Source organism: Pseudovirgaria hyperparasitica (assembly GCF_010093815.1).
Source record: "Pseudovirgaria hyperparasitica strain CBS 121739 unplaced genomic scaffold EJ05scaffold_19, whole genome shotgun sequence".
In the NCBI taxonomy this organism is placed as follows: domain Eukaryota; kingdom Fungi; phylum Ascomycota; class Dothideomycetes; order Acrospermales; family Acrospermaceae; genus Pseudovirgaria; species Pseudovirgaria hyperparasitica.
The window spans coordinates 331,113-344,578 of record NW_022985567.1 but is presented as its reverse complement, the minus strand read 5'-3'; the positions used below and the strand labels follow the sequence as shown (position 1 = coordinate 344,578).

The 13,466-nt window shown below is 53.4% G+C and overlaps 3 protein-coding genes across 3 annotated transcripts; all 3 read left to right on the top strand.

Moving 5' to 3' along the window:
• Positions 1–138: 138 nt before the first annotated feature.
• On the top strand, positions 139–2,527 carry EJ05DRAFT_514629 (uncharacterized protein). The gene is made up of 4 exons (XM_033748545.1): positions 139–575; positions 631–882; positions 942–1,388; positions 1,442–2,527. Exons 1-4 carry the CDS (start codon positions 420–422, stop codon positions 2,081–2,083), a joined length of 1,497 nt encoding a protein of 498 aa, XP_033596123.1. The 5' UTR covers positions 139–419; the 3' UTR covers positions 2,084–2,527.
• A 1,994-nt stretch (positions 2,528–4,521) lies between these two features.
• EJ05DRAFT_504767 (uncharacterized protein) lies at positions 4,522–8,550 on the top strand (the record flags this gene model as incomplete). The annotated part of the gene is made up of 3 exons (XM_033747620.1): positions 4,522–5,676; positions 5,727–8,307; positions 8,363–8,550. 3 exons carry the CDS (start codon positions 4,522–4,524, stop codon positions 8,548–8,550), a joined length of 3,924 nt encoding a protein of 1,307 aa, XP_033596122.1.
• A 953-nt stretch (positions 8,551–9,503) lies between these two features.
• EJ05DRAFT_514627 (uncharacterized protein) lies at positions 9,504–13,000 on the top strand (the record flags this gene model as incomplete). The annotated part of the gene is made up of 2 exons (XM_033748544.1): positions 9,504–10,259; positions 10,318–13,000. Exons 1-2 carry the CDS (start codon positions 9,694–9,696, stop codon positions 12,998–13,000), a joined length of 3,249 nt encoding a protein of 1,082 aa, XP_033596121.1. The 5' UTR covers positions 9,504–9,693.
• Between the last annotated feature and the right edge of the window lie 466 nt (positions 13,001–13,466).

Sequence of the window (13,466 nt, the reverse complement as noted above, 5' to 3'; positions counted from 1 at the left end):
CTTGAGAAGCGTGCATCAATGTCTTGTGTTTTGTTATTTGCCAAGTGTGTCGTAAGGATACCAGCTTGACGCTCGGGCCAAGTAACGCGGGCACGTTCCAAAACTACCTAAGCTCTCATATTGTAATCGGTAAAGTTACGGCATGCACTCAAGTCACTTCACATACTCTGTTTACCTGTTGCATTACCAGGAGTCTTTTGGCCCTTCGAATCACTTCTTCTTTCTCAGCGCGGCGTACCTGGCTTTCACCCTCCCAACCTCCTAGGCAGCAAGCGTTCCATCGCCCAGCGCAAGCAAGCATCACGAACACTCGCGCCCCGCCCTCTACTTTCAACTATCGTACGACAAGAAGATATATCCTTGTGAAGACGACTTCATAGGAGTCACCCTGGAACTTCATACAATCTATACAGCTCGACATGTCTGATCTAGCCTCAACGCTCCTCGCCTTCTCTCCAGACCCGCAACTTGAACCATCAGAGTACGATAAAAATGTAAAGAAGTTCTCGGCGACGGTGAAGAAGTTCTCTTCAAGAGAATGGGTCAAGAGTGCCGAGTCAGGGAGTCTGTTAGAGGTAAAAAGAGCTCTTGAAACCATGATGCTACTGGAGCTGACGTTGTATCTTCAAGGCCCTGGATCCTGCGCTGAACTCCGTGTCCCTACTCCTCACTCTCTATACCCTAGCACAAAACCAGGGCGACAGTGGACTCCGTCCAAGGTCTGTCAATCAGGTATCAGATGCATGGCGACCGCGAGCTGTTCTTTGGAACAAGACTGAGCAGCTGCTTAGCTCTTTCGACCCCATATCGATACGATACTTCGGACAGCAATGGCGTGAGCTTATAGAATTTATTGGGCTTGTAGCAAGCATACTTCGGCAGGTCAGTTTCTCCCTTGAAGTTGACGTAATGCTGTATATGATGCTAATGTGCTGCTGCAGCCCGCCATGGCGTTGATACCTATCCGAACAGCGATCCTGCGACTTGACCCTTCAGGTGGAACGTTGACGACTACACATGTAGTTTTCATGCAGTTATGCATGGAATCGACCGCATATGCCCAAGCTGTCCCACTCCTCGACTGTATCATCCACAGCTTCCCGCCCAACGCAAGCCAAGGCGGAGAACAAGGGCTGCTCTGTGCAGATCACGGGCTGAGCAACGGTTACATTACAGTGAAATCAGGGTTGTCGGAAAAGATCCGCACGGCAGATGTGCAAGAATACTTTTTGCTGGGCGCCATGGCATTTCTTGGTCTGGGGAAGTACGACGAAGCACAAGCACTACTGGAACACGTCCTCGTAACTCCGACAAGTAACACGGCAAATGGACTTATGCTAGAGGCGTACAAGAAATATGTTCTCGCGGGCGCACTAGCTTCCGGACAAGTCAGTAGAAGTATGCTTTTGACCGGATCCTTGTTTGCTGACCATGATGACAGCGGCCGCCTATACCAAAAACGGCCAACGGCAACGCAATGCGGACGATAAGATCGGCATCAAAGGCCTACGAACAATTGACGGAGGTGTTGCATGATCTGAACCTACCACGATTGCTGGCCGAAATCGAGGCTGGGCTCAGTCTGTGGAGTGAGGACGGAAACTTTGGGCTGGTGCAGAAGCTTGTGGAGAACTATCCTCGATTCCTGCTGTACAAGCTACAGCGGACATATGCCTCGATACCACTTGACGAGCTTTCAGGGTTGCTGAATAAAGGAGACGAGGAGCTGGAGATGTATCTGAGCACTCTTATCAAGGAAGGACAAGTCAATGCGAGCATTGAGCGGTCGATCAAGACGCAGCAGCGGGTGTTGAAGTTCTATTCGGACGAATCGATGGGCCCAAAAGCAAAGTCGGAGCAGCAACAGTACAAGGAGCTGGTTGCGTGCGCGACACGGACGGAAAGTCTTACGGAGCAAACCAGAGCAGCGGATCACCGGATCAACCTGACGAAGGAGTTTATTGAGGTCGAGAAGAAGAACCGGATGAAGGCGGCACAGGCAGCTAGTGGGGAGGAGGCCATGGACACGTCTTGGGATGTACATAAGGACGGGATGGACGAGGATGTGATGGGCGACGCATGACGGGAGGGTGTATGATGATGATGATGATGATGGAGATGACGATGACGATGACAACGACGATGACAACGGGAGAAGCAGGTCAATTGAAGAGACGAGACCAAGCATGTCGAGCGTTGACGGAAGGGGATGTCAGCGGGGACGTACCGTTGTTGCGTAGTTTAGTAGGGTGGTTTGGTAAAGAATGGGTCGGGCATGGCATGAATAGCATGCACATGAGGCCAAGCCCAGTCGGACAGTCAAGACGGCGTTTGGGGATTCCATCCAATGGCAGGCAAAGGACATGCATATTCGACCGGCCGGCTGGCTGGGCCAAGAGAAAAGATGAGCAAAGTCTGGTGTGAGTGTGTGTGTGTTACAGGCAAAGTCCGACGACGGCGGTGGTGCCAAGAGCGTTGTTGGTAGATCGCATGTAGAAAGAATGATATCTAATTAATAGAGAGGCCCAAAAAAAAATGTTCCAAAAAAGACGAGCGGAGACGGAAAGTCTAGTTCAGTCCCAGCTGGTAGTTATCGGAAACAAGAATTGAAGAAAGAAAGGAAAAGCGTGGTTCACGCATGAATTTTGACGCATAAAGTCCGCTGTTCCGCGCCGCGTACGTTGCGAGGGAAGGTGTACTACCCGGTCCCCTGGCTGGTCCCCTGGTCGAGGGTCGAGGGTCGAGGGTCGAGGGCGCGACGATGCCAGTGAGAGCGTTTGATGACGGTAACGGTAACGGTATTAATTAACGGTGACAGTGACAGTGACGGTGACAGCGACAGTGACCGCGACGCGTGCGTTTGCAGTACTTAAATTGTCTGTTTTTCTCTTTTCTTCCTCTTCGATTTTGAACTTGAACTACTACACTGGATTGTTTAGTCTTTTGGTAAGCAAGCAGCGAACGAAGGTTTGGTATTTTCGTGGATGAGATTTAATGTTAGAGGGACGGATGGATAGAAAAGGTTAATGATAGTGGGATGAGATGATTTTGAGTAGGTGGAAGATGGGAGGAGGAGGAGGAGGAGGTAGGTGTTGAAAGTGTATGTGTGTGTGTGTGTGTGTAGTGTACCTTGCTACTTGCGACCCTGGCTGGCAGGTTCTGTTAAGGATAACGGTAACGGTGTAAGCGTGTCTGTCAGGGTTTGATATGTATGTAGGCTGGCAGGGTTCAGGCAGGCAGGCAGGCAGGATTCAGGGTTCAGCGTCAGGGTTTCAGGGTCTAAGGGGGGGTGGACAGAGGTGGCTGGGCTGGGTTGGGCTGGGCTCTTGCCTACCTGACAGGTGGTTTGTCTGGCTGGGTTTGCTGTGAGCTGTTAATTAGTGTAGCTAGCTGGGAGAGTGAGTGATGATGAGTGAGCGAGTGGTAATTGATTAGAGCGCAGCAAAGGTTGCGGTACTTATTAATTAATGGTGTAAAGGCAGTGCAGTGCAGTGCACCGACGAGGATGGTGTTCGTGATGGTGAGGATGCGCTGGGCCTGATGGACAGTGGACTTCACTCACCGACTGTTTAATACCTATATGCAGTAAACCGCTGTCGTCTGCTGGAGCGGTTGTTGTAGCTGGCTATAGCTGTAGCTGCTGCAGGTACCATGGCCGAGTGTGCAGCCCCGGCCGTTGGAGCGGATTTGGCGGGCTGGACGGGCTGGACGGGCTAGACAGGCACCAGGTAGTAGCCAGCACTTACACAGACAGCTATATTCACACATACAGGCACACGCACACGCACGACTGGACGACTGCTTGGATGTGGGATAGACACGCTCTAGAGCCAGATAGCCAGAGCCAGTCTCCACCAGTCAGCTATTACAGTAAATACAGTAGTAATTACTGTACAGTATGTGTGTCTGCTGTTGTCCGTGTGTGTGTATGTGAACCCCTGGCTGCCGAACCATTCCCCTTTTTGACTCGCTCTCTCGCTCGCCCATCCATCCACCCCCCCAAAGGCCTCACTCACCTTCTCACCTCCTAACCGCCTGCGGATAATTGCGCCCGCGCCCACGCACACGCACACGCACACGCACACGCACACGCACTCGCCCACTCCCCGTCCTCCTCCTCGTCGTCGTCGTCAACTCAATTCGCCATCCATCCTTCGTCGCCGCCAACCCTTTCCCCTTCCTACTACTACACCCAGACCTTACACCTTCACCTTGCTTGCTTGCATACACCAACTCCTTGACCGACTTCCTCCAAGCACGCTCCTGGCCATTACTGCCCACAATCGCCATCCTCTCTTCGCCTTCGCCGTCTCTTTGCTTTTGTCTCCTGCAATTGCGCCCTCTCAATTCCGCTCCCATCAACCCTCTTCCCGCCGCATGCCTTCCAGCCGTCGCGAGTAGCCGGCCCCTCGGCCCCATGAGACACACCCACACCCACACCCACACCCACACACACCGCGATTCCGTCCCTACATCCTCTGGAAAGCAATGACTGTCGAATGAGAGATCCCGACCCCCGCCATGTATAGCAACACCCTCCTTGCTATGAATGATACGCCTCCTCCTGCCAATTCCATCTCTTCTCAACGCCGCCGGAAATCGAGGTCTAATTCCGTCTCTTCCTCTGTTGTCACCGTCAAGCGCTCTGCCTCCCTGAACTCGCGCGCCTCTGCCTCTCTACCTCCCACTTCCCTGTCTGATACTGCCCCTACTACACACGACTTCGCAAAGTCCTCCTCGAGACCTTCTGCGTCCCGGAGGAGATCAAGCGTCGCCCACCTCGCCCCGGAGGTATACACGTCCTACAAAGATCATAACACTGCTGCCAGCCTGAACCGCTGGTCGCAATCTACAACTTCGAGTAGATCTTCCGGGAATCACGTCCATAACGGGAAACTGGCCTTGAGTGCCACCATCACTCATCTGCCATTCGAACAGCCTCTACGCTCTCCACCTCGCCCTCCGTCCAGTCCTTCACGCCCCTCGCCCACATCAAGCCCGAGAAGACGACACCGAACCTCTCCGCCGCCGATTCCCACGACTTCTGCACGATCTCTGCCTCCCTTGGACACTCTCCCAACCTTATTACCCAATGTATACGTTCCATATTCGGCCTCTACGTCTTCTATGACGCCTTCGACGACCTCGGCCCCGTACACTCCAAATAATCAAGGCTCGTCCGATTACTTCAGCACCAAACCTCGTCCGCAGCAGAGCTCACTGGCAGAGAAGACAAAGCCACATTCTCGGAACCAAACTGGAAAATCTCTTGGCTCGTCTCCAGTCATCCTTTCTGCAGCCGAAAGACAACTTTCTCAACGACCACCGCCCGTTCCAGCTTCATCTTCTCAACCAGCTAGAGATGCTGCCTCACGTATCCCACGTAGCGACTCCAGAGAGAAGAACATTTATCGCCCAATGATGGATACCACCGGCTCCACATTCCCACAAGAGGAGTATCCTATGGGCACTCCACCGCGCGTGAAAGAGCGCCGGGATAAAGACAAGAAGACGATGCTGTCAAGGGCGTTGCAGAAGGCCAATACTGCTGTATTACTTGATAATGCCCAGAACTTTGAAGGTGCCATGGATGCGTATCAGGATGCCTGTCACCTGTTACAGCAGGTGATGATACGGAGTAATGGAGAAGAGGATAGGAAAAAGTTGGAAGCTATTGTGAGTACTCTGGAGTTCAAGACCGGGTCGAATGCTGACATCTTTCAAAGCGAGTAACCTACACCAACCGAATCGAAGAATTGCGTCAACTTGATCCTTCCTACACGTCAACCTCTGGAAAAGCCCTTCCGAACCGTCCAATGAGCAATGAATCGGTCGACAGTCTTGGAGCAAAATCAATCTTCTTCAACGAAAATGACGATGCAGTGATTCAGACTGCCACTCTAACCCGAATCATTCCCGATAGCTCGATCTTGCCTGATCCCATCCCAGAGAGACTCTCATCAAAACGTGATCCGCGAGAATCGACATTCACCTCCGCCATGCGCGAAGTTGAGCGCTCGATCCCAGATACAGATCCATCCACCTTCCTGCTAAATTCATACGCATCTTCTTCGTTAACCAACCGCCACCAAGCTTTAGATCCACGTATGGAGCACACGTATATGCCACCACCGCTATCGCCACATCCCCAATTCGCCGCAAGTTTCGACACCACCACTCGCGACTCGCCCGATATGACCTCTGGTCGCCGCCAGACGTCTGAGTCAACAAGAGATATTTCACGAAAGCAGCAGCACTCGCGGGAAAACAGTGAAGAATCCATGACTTGGCTTGATACGATAGATGAGTCTGGCTCGTCATGCGGCTCATCAGTACACTCCGTCGACTCTCAGGACGGCACTCGCCGAAGAAAGCACCTACACACGGGAAGCAATGGTACTGAAGCGGAGTTTAATGCAGCGCTTGATGCGGCAGTGGAAGCAGCCTATGATGAGGGCTTTGAGCCATATGAAGCAGGTGAGCACTCACTGCCTCGTGGCGGCAGCGTCTCAGCAGCAATGCGCAAAGTCGAGATTGCAAAAGAGAAGGTTCTCGAGCTGGAAAGGGAAGAGGCTATCAAGGCTGCGAGCCTGCGTGCTAGAGAGCTTCGGCTGGGGGATGACGATAGGGGTGGTCTACCTGCTATTCGCCAAAGCGTCGATTATGGCTACGACATTGACGTCGATGCGAACCAGGATGAGGAAATGCTCGAAGAGATGACAAAGGAGTTCATGCTGGACGGCTTTGACTTTGACCTACAAAGCAAGTCTGCTCTCCCACGAGAGTCAGACTCCAGTGGCATCTCCGGGAGCACTTGGAATAGCTCACGCTCCTCGAAACGTACGACTGCAGGCCAATCGCAGACGACGCATTCGTCAATGTCTTCTAAGCTTGCACAACCTCCACCCCCAGACAAGAAACCACCTCCTCCTCCTCCACCACCCTCGATGCCGCAATCCTCAGCCAACTCTGCCTCCACTGTGCGCAATCGACGCTTGTCTGGGAAGACTGCGGGTCAGTTGAAGATTGACACATCCGTGCACCGCAATCTACCAGCCCCACCTCACACTGAGCAACTCACACCAAAACACGATGACTTTGACCCCACGATAGCTCCCCATCCGAGATCAGCACAGCCTGTCCTACATCATCATCCCCCTCCTGAGCGCCAAGCTCCGACGCCGAACACCATCGACCAAGCTTTGCGAGCCACACCACCCATCGTCCCGGCTCCCAGTCCATCTGAGCCAGCCGCGAACTCGCCGGTTGCCTCCACCTTGACTCGCGTCCAATCTAGCGAGCAGACCATGGTTCCGTCGTCACCAACGTCATTGAAGGGCTCGAGAGGTGGCATAGGCGCGCTGAGGAAGAACAAGTCATCACTAAGCTTGCGAAATCGTGCTTTGTCCATCTCTAGCCCGGACGGATCGGATATTTCTGGACATACCCCGCTGAGCAGCACATTCTCCAATATTAGTATGCGAAAGCAGAGCAATGCCGTACCGTTGACTCCAATGTTCCCGGGTTTCTCCAACGAGCCTCTCATCAGCGCCGGTATACAACTTTTTGAAGCTGACATTCATTCGCCTTACAGCCCTGGCTCGCCAAATCCAATGGCCATCAACGCGCCTATACCGCTGGAACCTTGTCCGGATTCGTACCTCCTGCGTCCGTTCTGGCTGATGCGCTGCTTCTACCAGACCATTGCTCACCCCCGCGGTGGCTACCTCAGCACAAAACTATTCGTACCACGTGATGTATGGAGTGTCAAGGGTGTGAAAATAAAAGCAACGGAAGAGAAGATTGCAAACTGTGACCTCTTGACCGCAGCTCTAATGAAGCTGGGAAGTGTCGATACATTGGACGCGGATGCCGTACTCGAAGAGATGCAAGGTCTTGAGGTGATTCTTGACCAAGTGCAAAATAATCTAAGCAAGAAATTGGGCAGCGAGGTCGGTGTTGGTGGGATCAACATCTTCTTCAAAGACGCCACTACTGTTGGCAATGGCGCCGCCACTGGTGTTGATACGGTGGAACCTTCTGCCAACACAAAGGCTGCTGGTGATAAGAGCAAAAACTATCTGACTTCCTGGCGCAAGCTACGCTCAAAACCTAGCGGTGTTGGTCTGTCACTCTTGGCAACGAAAGATGTGAGCAAAGACTCGCTGACGATGAGCTCCCTTCCAATGACCTCTCTCCCGAACATTCGATTCACGAAGCGCGATATTAGTCAAGTGGACTTCAACGGCCCGAATGCCCTCTATATGAGCAGCTTGGCAAAGCTGTTTGACGCCGTTCAAGTTGTTGGTCAGTCAATGAAATTCTTACATACATATGCCATGTTCCTAACCCGTGCCCCTAGATCGTGTTGCGCGCCAAGTCGAGGATCCAGGTCTCAAACACTCCAGTCAAACTCATGTTGGTCTGGAGCTGAGCACCAGACATGCGGCCGAATTCTTCGGCTTCTACATTTGTCGCTTCGTACTTACCGATTTGACCACGATGCTCGACAAGTTCATCAAAAGAGGCAGCGAGTGGGTGCTCGTATAGCTGCTGTAGAAGCTGCACTGTCAAAAGAGACGAGAGATGTGAGATGTGGTTGACGTCTCATTTTGTACATGACCAGGCGACCGGCGATGACGAGGCATGCGAACTTCCCTGTTCTTACTTGCTTGACACTTTGTCTTGAGCATTATACCCTCGTTCTGCCATTCATATTCCCTTTCCTCAGTTTTTCCTCTCTCAACACTGCCTGTGCAGTGTGGCCTTCCCGTCTCATATGCATAATTTAATCGACTCGACGTCGGAAAAACGTGGGCCTGGACGGCCCTTGGCTGTACGTACCATCCGGGATGAAGATCGGGTCTGCACATGATCTGGCTATGTACATGATTGTTTTCTTTTTCTTCTTTTTTTTTTAGTTTTGGGGGAGGGAGACATGTAAAGCATCGGGGCTTTCTTTTTCCTATTCTTTGGGATACCGGAGATGGCGGTATAGGTAGGACTGGATGTCTCTCTCTAGTGTGTGTGTGTGTGTGTGTGTGTGTGAGCTGCTGCTGCTGCTGCTGCTGCTGCTGCTGGGCGAGGCGAATGTGTAGATGGCGATATATTATTATTACTACTGAAGAGGAATGAATCTGTCAGATTTCTGGCAGTTGTGAAGGCTGAGATTTTCCTCTTGTGTTGTGTTGTGAGGTGTTGTGAGGTGTGTGCTTGGGCGTGTATCAATGAAGACTACTACCATTTGATATGTAGGCCCGTCACACATGTATTACTGCCGCAAGCCGCTTACTGATCATCATCACATCAGAAAATAAATCTGGTTTCTCGTGCGTGTCGCAGGCCAACCCCTTTTCTGGGACCCTGCCCTAATAATTAATTAAATCCTAGGTGGCCCCTGCTCCCGAGCTGCCAGGGCCAAAATAAGCTACTCCGGGGCTCTTGGCATATGGGTCCGACCACCAACCAACCATCCAACCGCGGTCAATTGTCGCCTGCAGGCAAACCAATCCAACTCCGTGTAGCGAACACCAGATCTCAATGTCATAATATTCTAAAGCGTTTCTTCCCTCACGAGCACCCACTCTCACGGCCGCTATCATCACGACGTCGATGCCTTATTCTGTGCTTCATACTGCGCCTGTTTCGTTACGCCGTTCAACTACATCACCCATTTAATCGCCCTCAGTCAGCATGGAGAAGGAGAACAGTCGGAGTGATGGCGCGCCGCACACAGATGTTGCGATAGAGGACCGAAAATCAGAAGAGACTCCCGCCGAGGAGAACGTTTCCAAATCCGTACAAACACCCAAAGATGCTCAATCAATACAAGCTACGGCGCAGACCGTCACCGATCGCGCCCTTCACTTCCTGTCCACGGCGAGCAACGAGACTCTGGGCGCATGCATAGTGGGCCTCAGTGCGGCTACATATGTAGTTCTTGGCAGAGTCGGGCTGGTGCTCATTGGTGTTGTCGGGGGTGTGGTCCTACATGCAACATGGGAAGGCTCAAGAGGAAGCGGGAGTAGCTCCGGTACCTCGTCAGAGGAGCGGCGGCGGGAGACTGGGTTGGAGATTGTGAACAGAGTCCTCCGGGCGCGGTCAAAGGGCTCACAGGACCCCATGACTGACGAGGACGATCATGCGGATCTTGATGTGAAGCTGTCGTCTGGGAAGGTGCTGGACTTTTCCGAGTTTCAGCCTGAGATTGCGTCTGCGCTTAATGAGCTTACGGACGCTGTGATTAGAGACTATGTCAAGTGCGATGACACCTGTATGCGTGGATTGTGAGTTTTGCTGACAAGAGTGGTGGTCTAGGTGGTGGTATTCGCCCATACTTCCAACGGAAGACTCCTTCCCGTCGGCATGTCGACAGACTTTGACGGCCTTTATACTTTCTGCGTCCTCACACCTCTCTCGAAAACGGCCTGCGGATGCATTCCTTGACTTTCTCACGAATTCCTCTTCAATCGTCATCGTCTTCCTCAATGAGCTGTGCGCGGCCCTCAACGCTTCGCCAAATACGTCAGCCGCAACGGCCGTCAGCGCGTACTTGGAAATGAAGCCCGATAGCAATCTGGCAAGCGTGCTAGACACGAAGCACCAGTCACGAAAGCTCGACATGGTTGCCGAGGACATTCTACAAAACTATCTTGACTTTAAAACATATAATTGCCAGGCAGCGCACGTCTTCCTGCGGGAGATTCTGTCTAAACTAATCATCGAAATGACGATACAGAAATGTTCCAGGCCGGAATGGATAAACGAATGGATTGTATACCTACTCGAGGACGGCGAGCCCGAGCTAATGAATGTCATCGACGCGGGCGTCGAAGGATCGGCGGGGCAGAAGTTGGAGAAGGTTAAAGAACAGATTCATGCGTCGGAGGAGGCACACAGCAAGGCTGTAGAGGCGCAAGAGGCGTCGCACGACGAGGAGTCGATTGGCAAACACAAACGAACCGTCAGCCGGGCGCAAGAGGCGATGGATGAGGCCATGAAGGAGGCCCAGCGCCTTACGGAAATGATTGCTGAAGAGGAAGAGAAGAGAACACGTGGGGAAGAAAAGAAGAAGTCTGTGACGAGCCTCAGTGATAGTGTTTCTGGGTTCTCCGAAACCACAAATACGACCCAAGGCATGCCTACGCCGGCGTCGTCACAGGATGGCTCGAATGACGGAGGCGAGCTTGCGGGTCTGAGGATCCATGGGGTGGAAGTCGCATCACCTGCACCTGAGGAGGCATATTCGACTTCGGTGCAGCCGGTAGCTGCTGAGCAGAAGCAACCATTCACCTCATTCGATCAATTTGTTCCCTCGTCGCAGCTCACAGCGCTGTCGGACGTCCCTGGCAAGAAGGAGGATCCTCCTCCTCTCACACTACATAATGCGAACATGGCTATTTTCGATGACGCCGCGCCGAACGACCGAAGCATAATTCGGAACAAGCCAAATATTGACTATCTCATCCAGATTGAGCCCAAATCGTCGCATTACGCCGGCTGGATGATTGCCCGGAAATACGCAGACTTTGAGACTTTGCACGAGATTCTGAAGCGTATTTCTGTTATATCAGGAGTCACCGGGTTCACAGAGTCTCATGCCCAATTGCCTACGTGGAAGACCCACACGAAAGCGTCGCTTCGTGACGCTCTAGAACGATATCTCAATGCTGCGGTCAGCTACAAGCAGCTGGCTGATAGTGAGGGCATGAAACGGTTCTTTGAAAAGGACAACATCGCACGGACAGGCAATGGAAAGGGCGGCTTCCCCGGGCTTGGATGGCCTACGCCTCAAGCTTTCGAGAATATGGGCAAGGGCATGATCAACGTGCTGACTTCCGCACCTAAAGAGGTTGCTGGAGGCGGCAAGGCTCTCTTCGGAGGCGTCACCGGAGCGATTGGCGGCGCTCTGGGTCCGAAGAAGGTCGCTCCGCTAGTGACAAGTCCCGGGCGGCCGAACGGTGCCTCACATCAACGCAGTGAGAGCACAGTTCCACCGCTACCAGATATCGAGCCACGAGGGCGCTCAGTAAGCACGGTGTCACCACTGCCCCAACTAGGCCGAAAAGACCAAGACAGCCTCCGAAAAAGTCAAGACAGTCTTCGCACCGGACCCATCGTAGACACGCAACCCACCCCTGTCCCCCAGATGGAACGTCGTCCCAGCTACGAACCCCAATCACGGCCCTCGACATCCTCCCGTCGCTCCTCCGTCTTTGGCATCTCCAGCCGCGATCACAGCCGCGCCCCCTCCATCCGCTCCATCCACGACAGCGGCGACCTCTCCCCCGTCATGGGCGGCGACCAAATCCTCAACCTCCCACCCCCACCCACCGAGATCGCCGACGACTTCACATTCAACCCCGCCAGCGCGCCTCTATCCCCGCTCCGCAGAGAATACGACCCAGAACCCCACACCGCACCGCCGCCTGACTCCGCCCCCGACGCCGACAACCCAGCTCCCGAACCACCCAACCCCCCACGCCCACCCCCGCGCCCCAAACCCCCCATCTCCGAACAAGAAACCCAAGTCGCAGTCGAGCTCCTCTTCGCCATCATCACAGAACTCTACACCCTCAGCTCCGCCTGGAACATCCGCAAAACCCTCCTAACCGCCGCAAAAACCTTCCTTCTCCGCCCGGGCAACCCCCAACTCGACTCCCTCCGCACCCTCCTCCAACACTCCATCCTCGACGCAAATACCTCGCCACAGGGGATCGCGCACCATCTGCGCTCCCTCCGCGCGAATACACTGCCTACGCCCGAGGAGCTGGCCGCGTGGCCGAGTGAGATGTCGGAGGCGGAAAAGGAGGCGTTGAGGGTGAAGGCGCGGCGGTTGTTGGTTGAGAGGGGGATGCCGGCTGCGTTGGTCGGGGTTATGGGGCAGGGGGCTACGGGCGAGGCGTTGGGCAGGGTGTTTGATTGTTTGCAGGTTAGGGGTGTGGCGAGGGGGTTGGTGTTTGGGGTTGTGTTGCAGGCTGCTAGGGGGGTTACGCATTAGGGGGGGGGAGGGGGATCTGGGGTTTGGGATGGGGGATTGAGGGTTGGGGGGAAAGGGATTGGGGATGGAGGAAAGGGGATTGAGGGGGATGGAGGAAATGGGATGGGGGAAATGGGGATGGAGGAAAGGGGGGAGCATGAGCTGTGTTGAGTATGGGAATTTAGGTATTTAGCTTGCGATTGTATGTGAGCATGCATAGGTTGCTGTCGTCATGCGTGGCATCAGTGCATAGTGTGTAGTGTGTGTGATTGCTGGGCAAATGGCGAAGTGTTTTTTTTTTTCTTCGGCTACTTTCTTCGTGTCTCTTTCTTCCCGGAAGATGTGCCTTTTTGGGAAAAGTATGCTTTTGGGAAGAGATGATTGATGATGATGATGGATGGATGGATGGATGGATGGATGGATGGATGGATGGATGGATGGATGGATGGATGGATGGATGGATGGATGGATGGATGGATGGATGGAT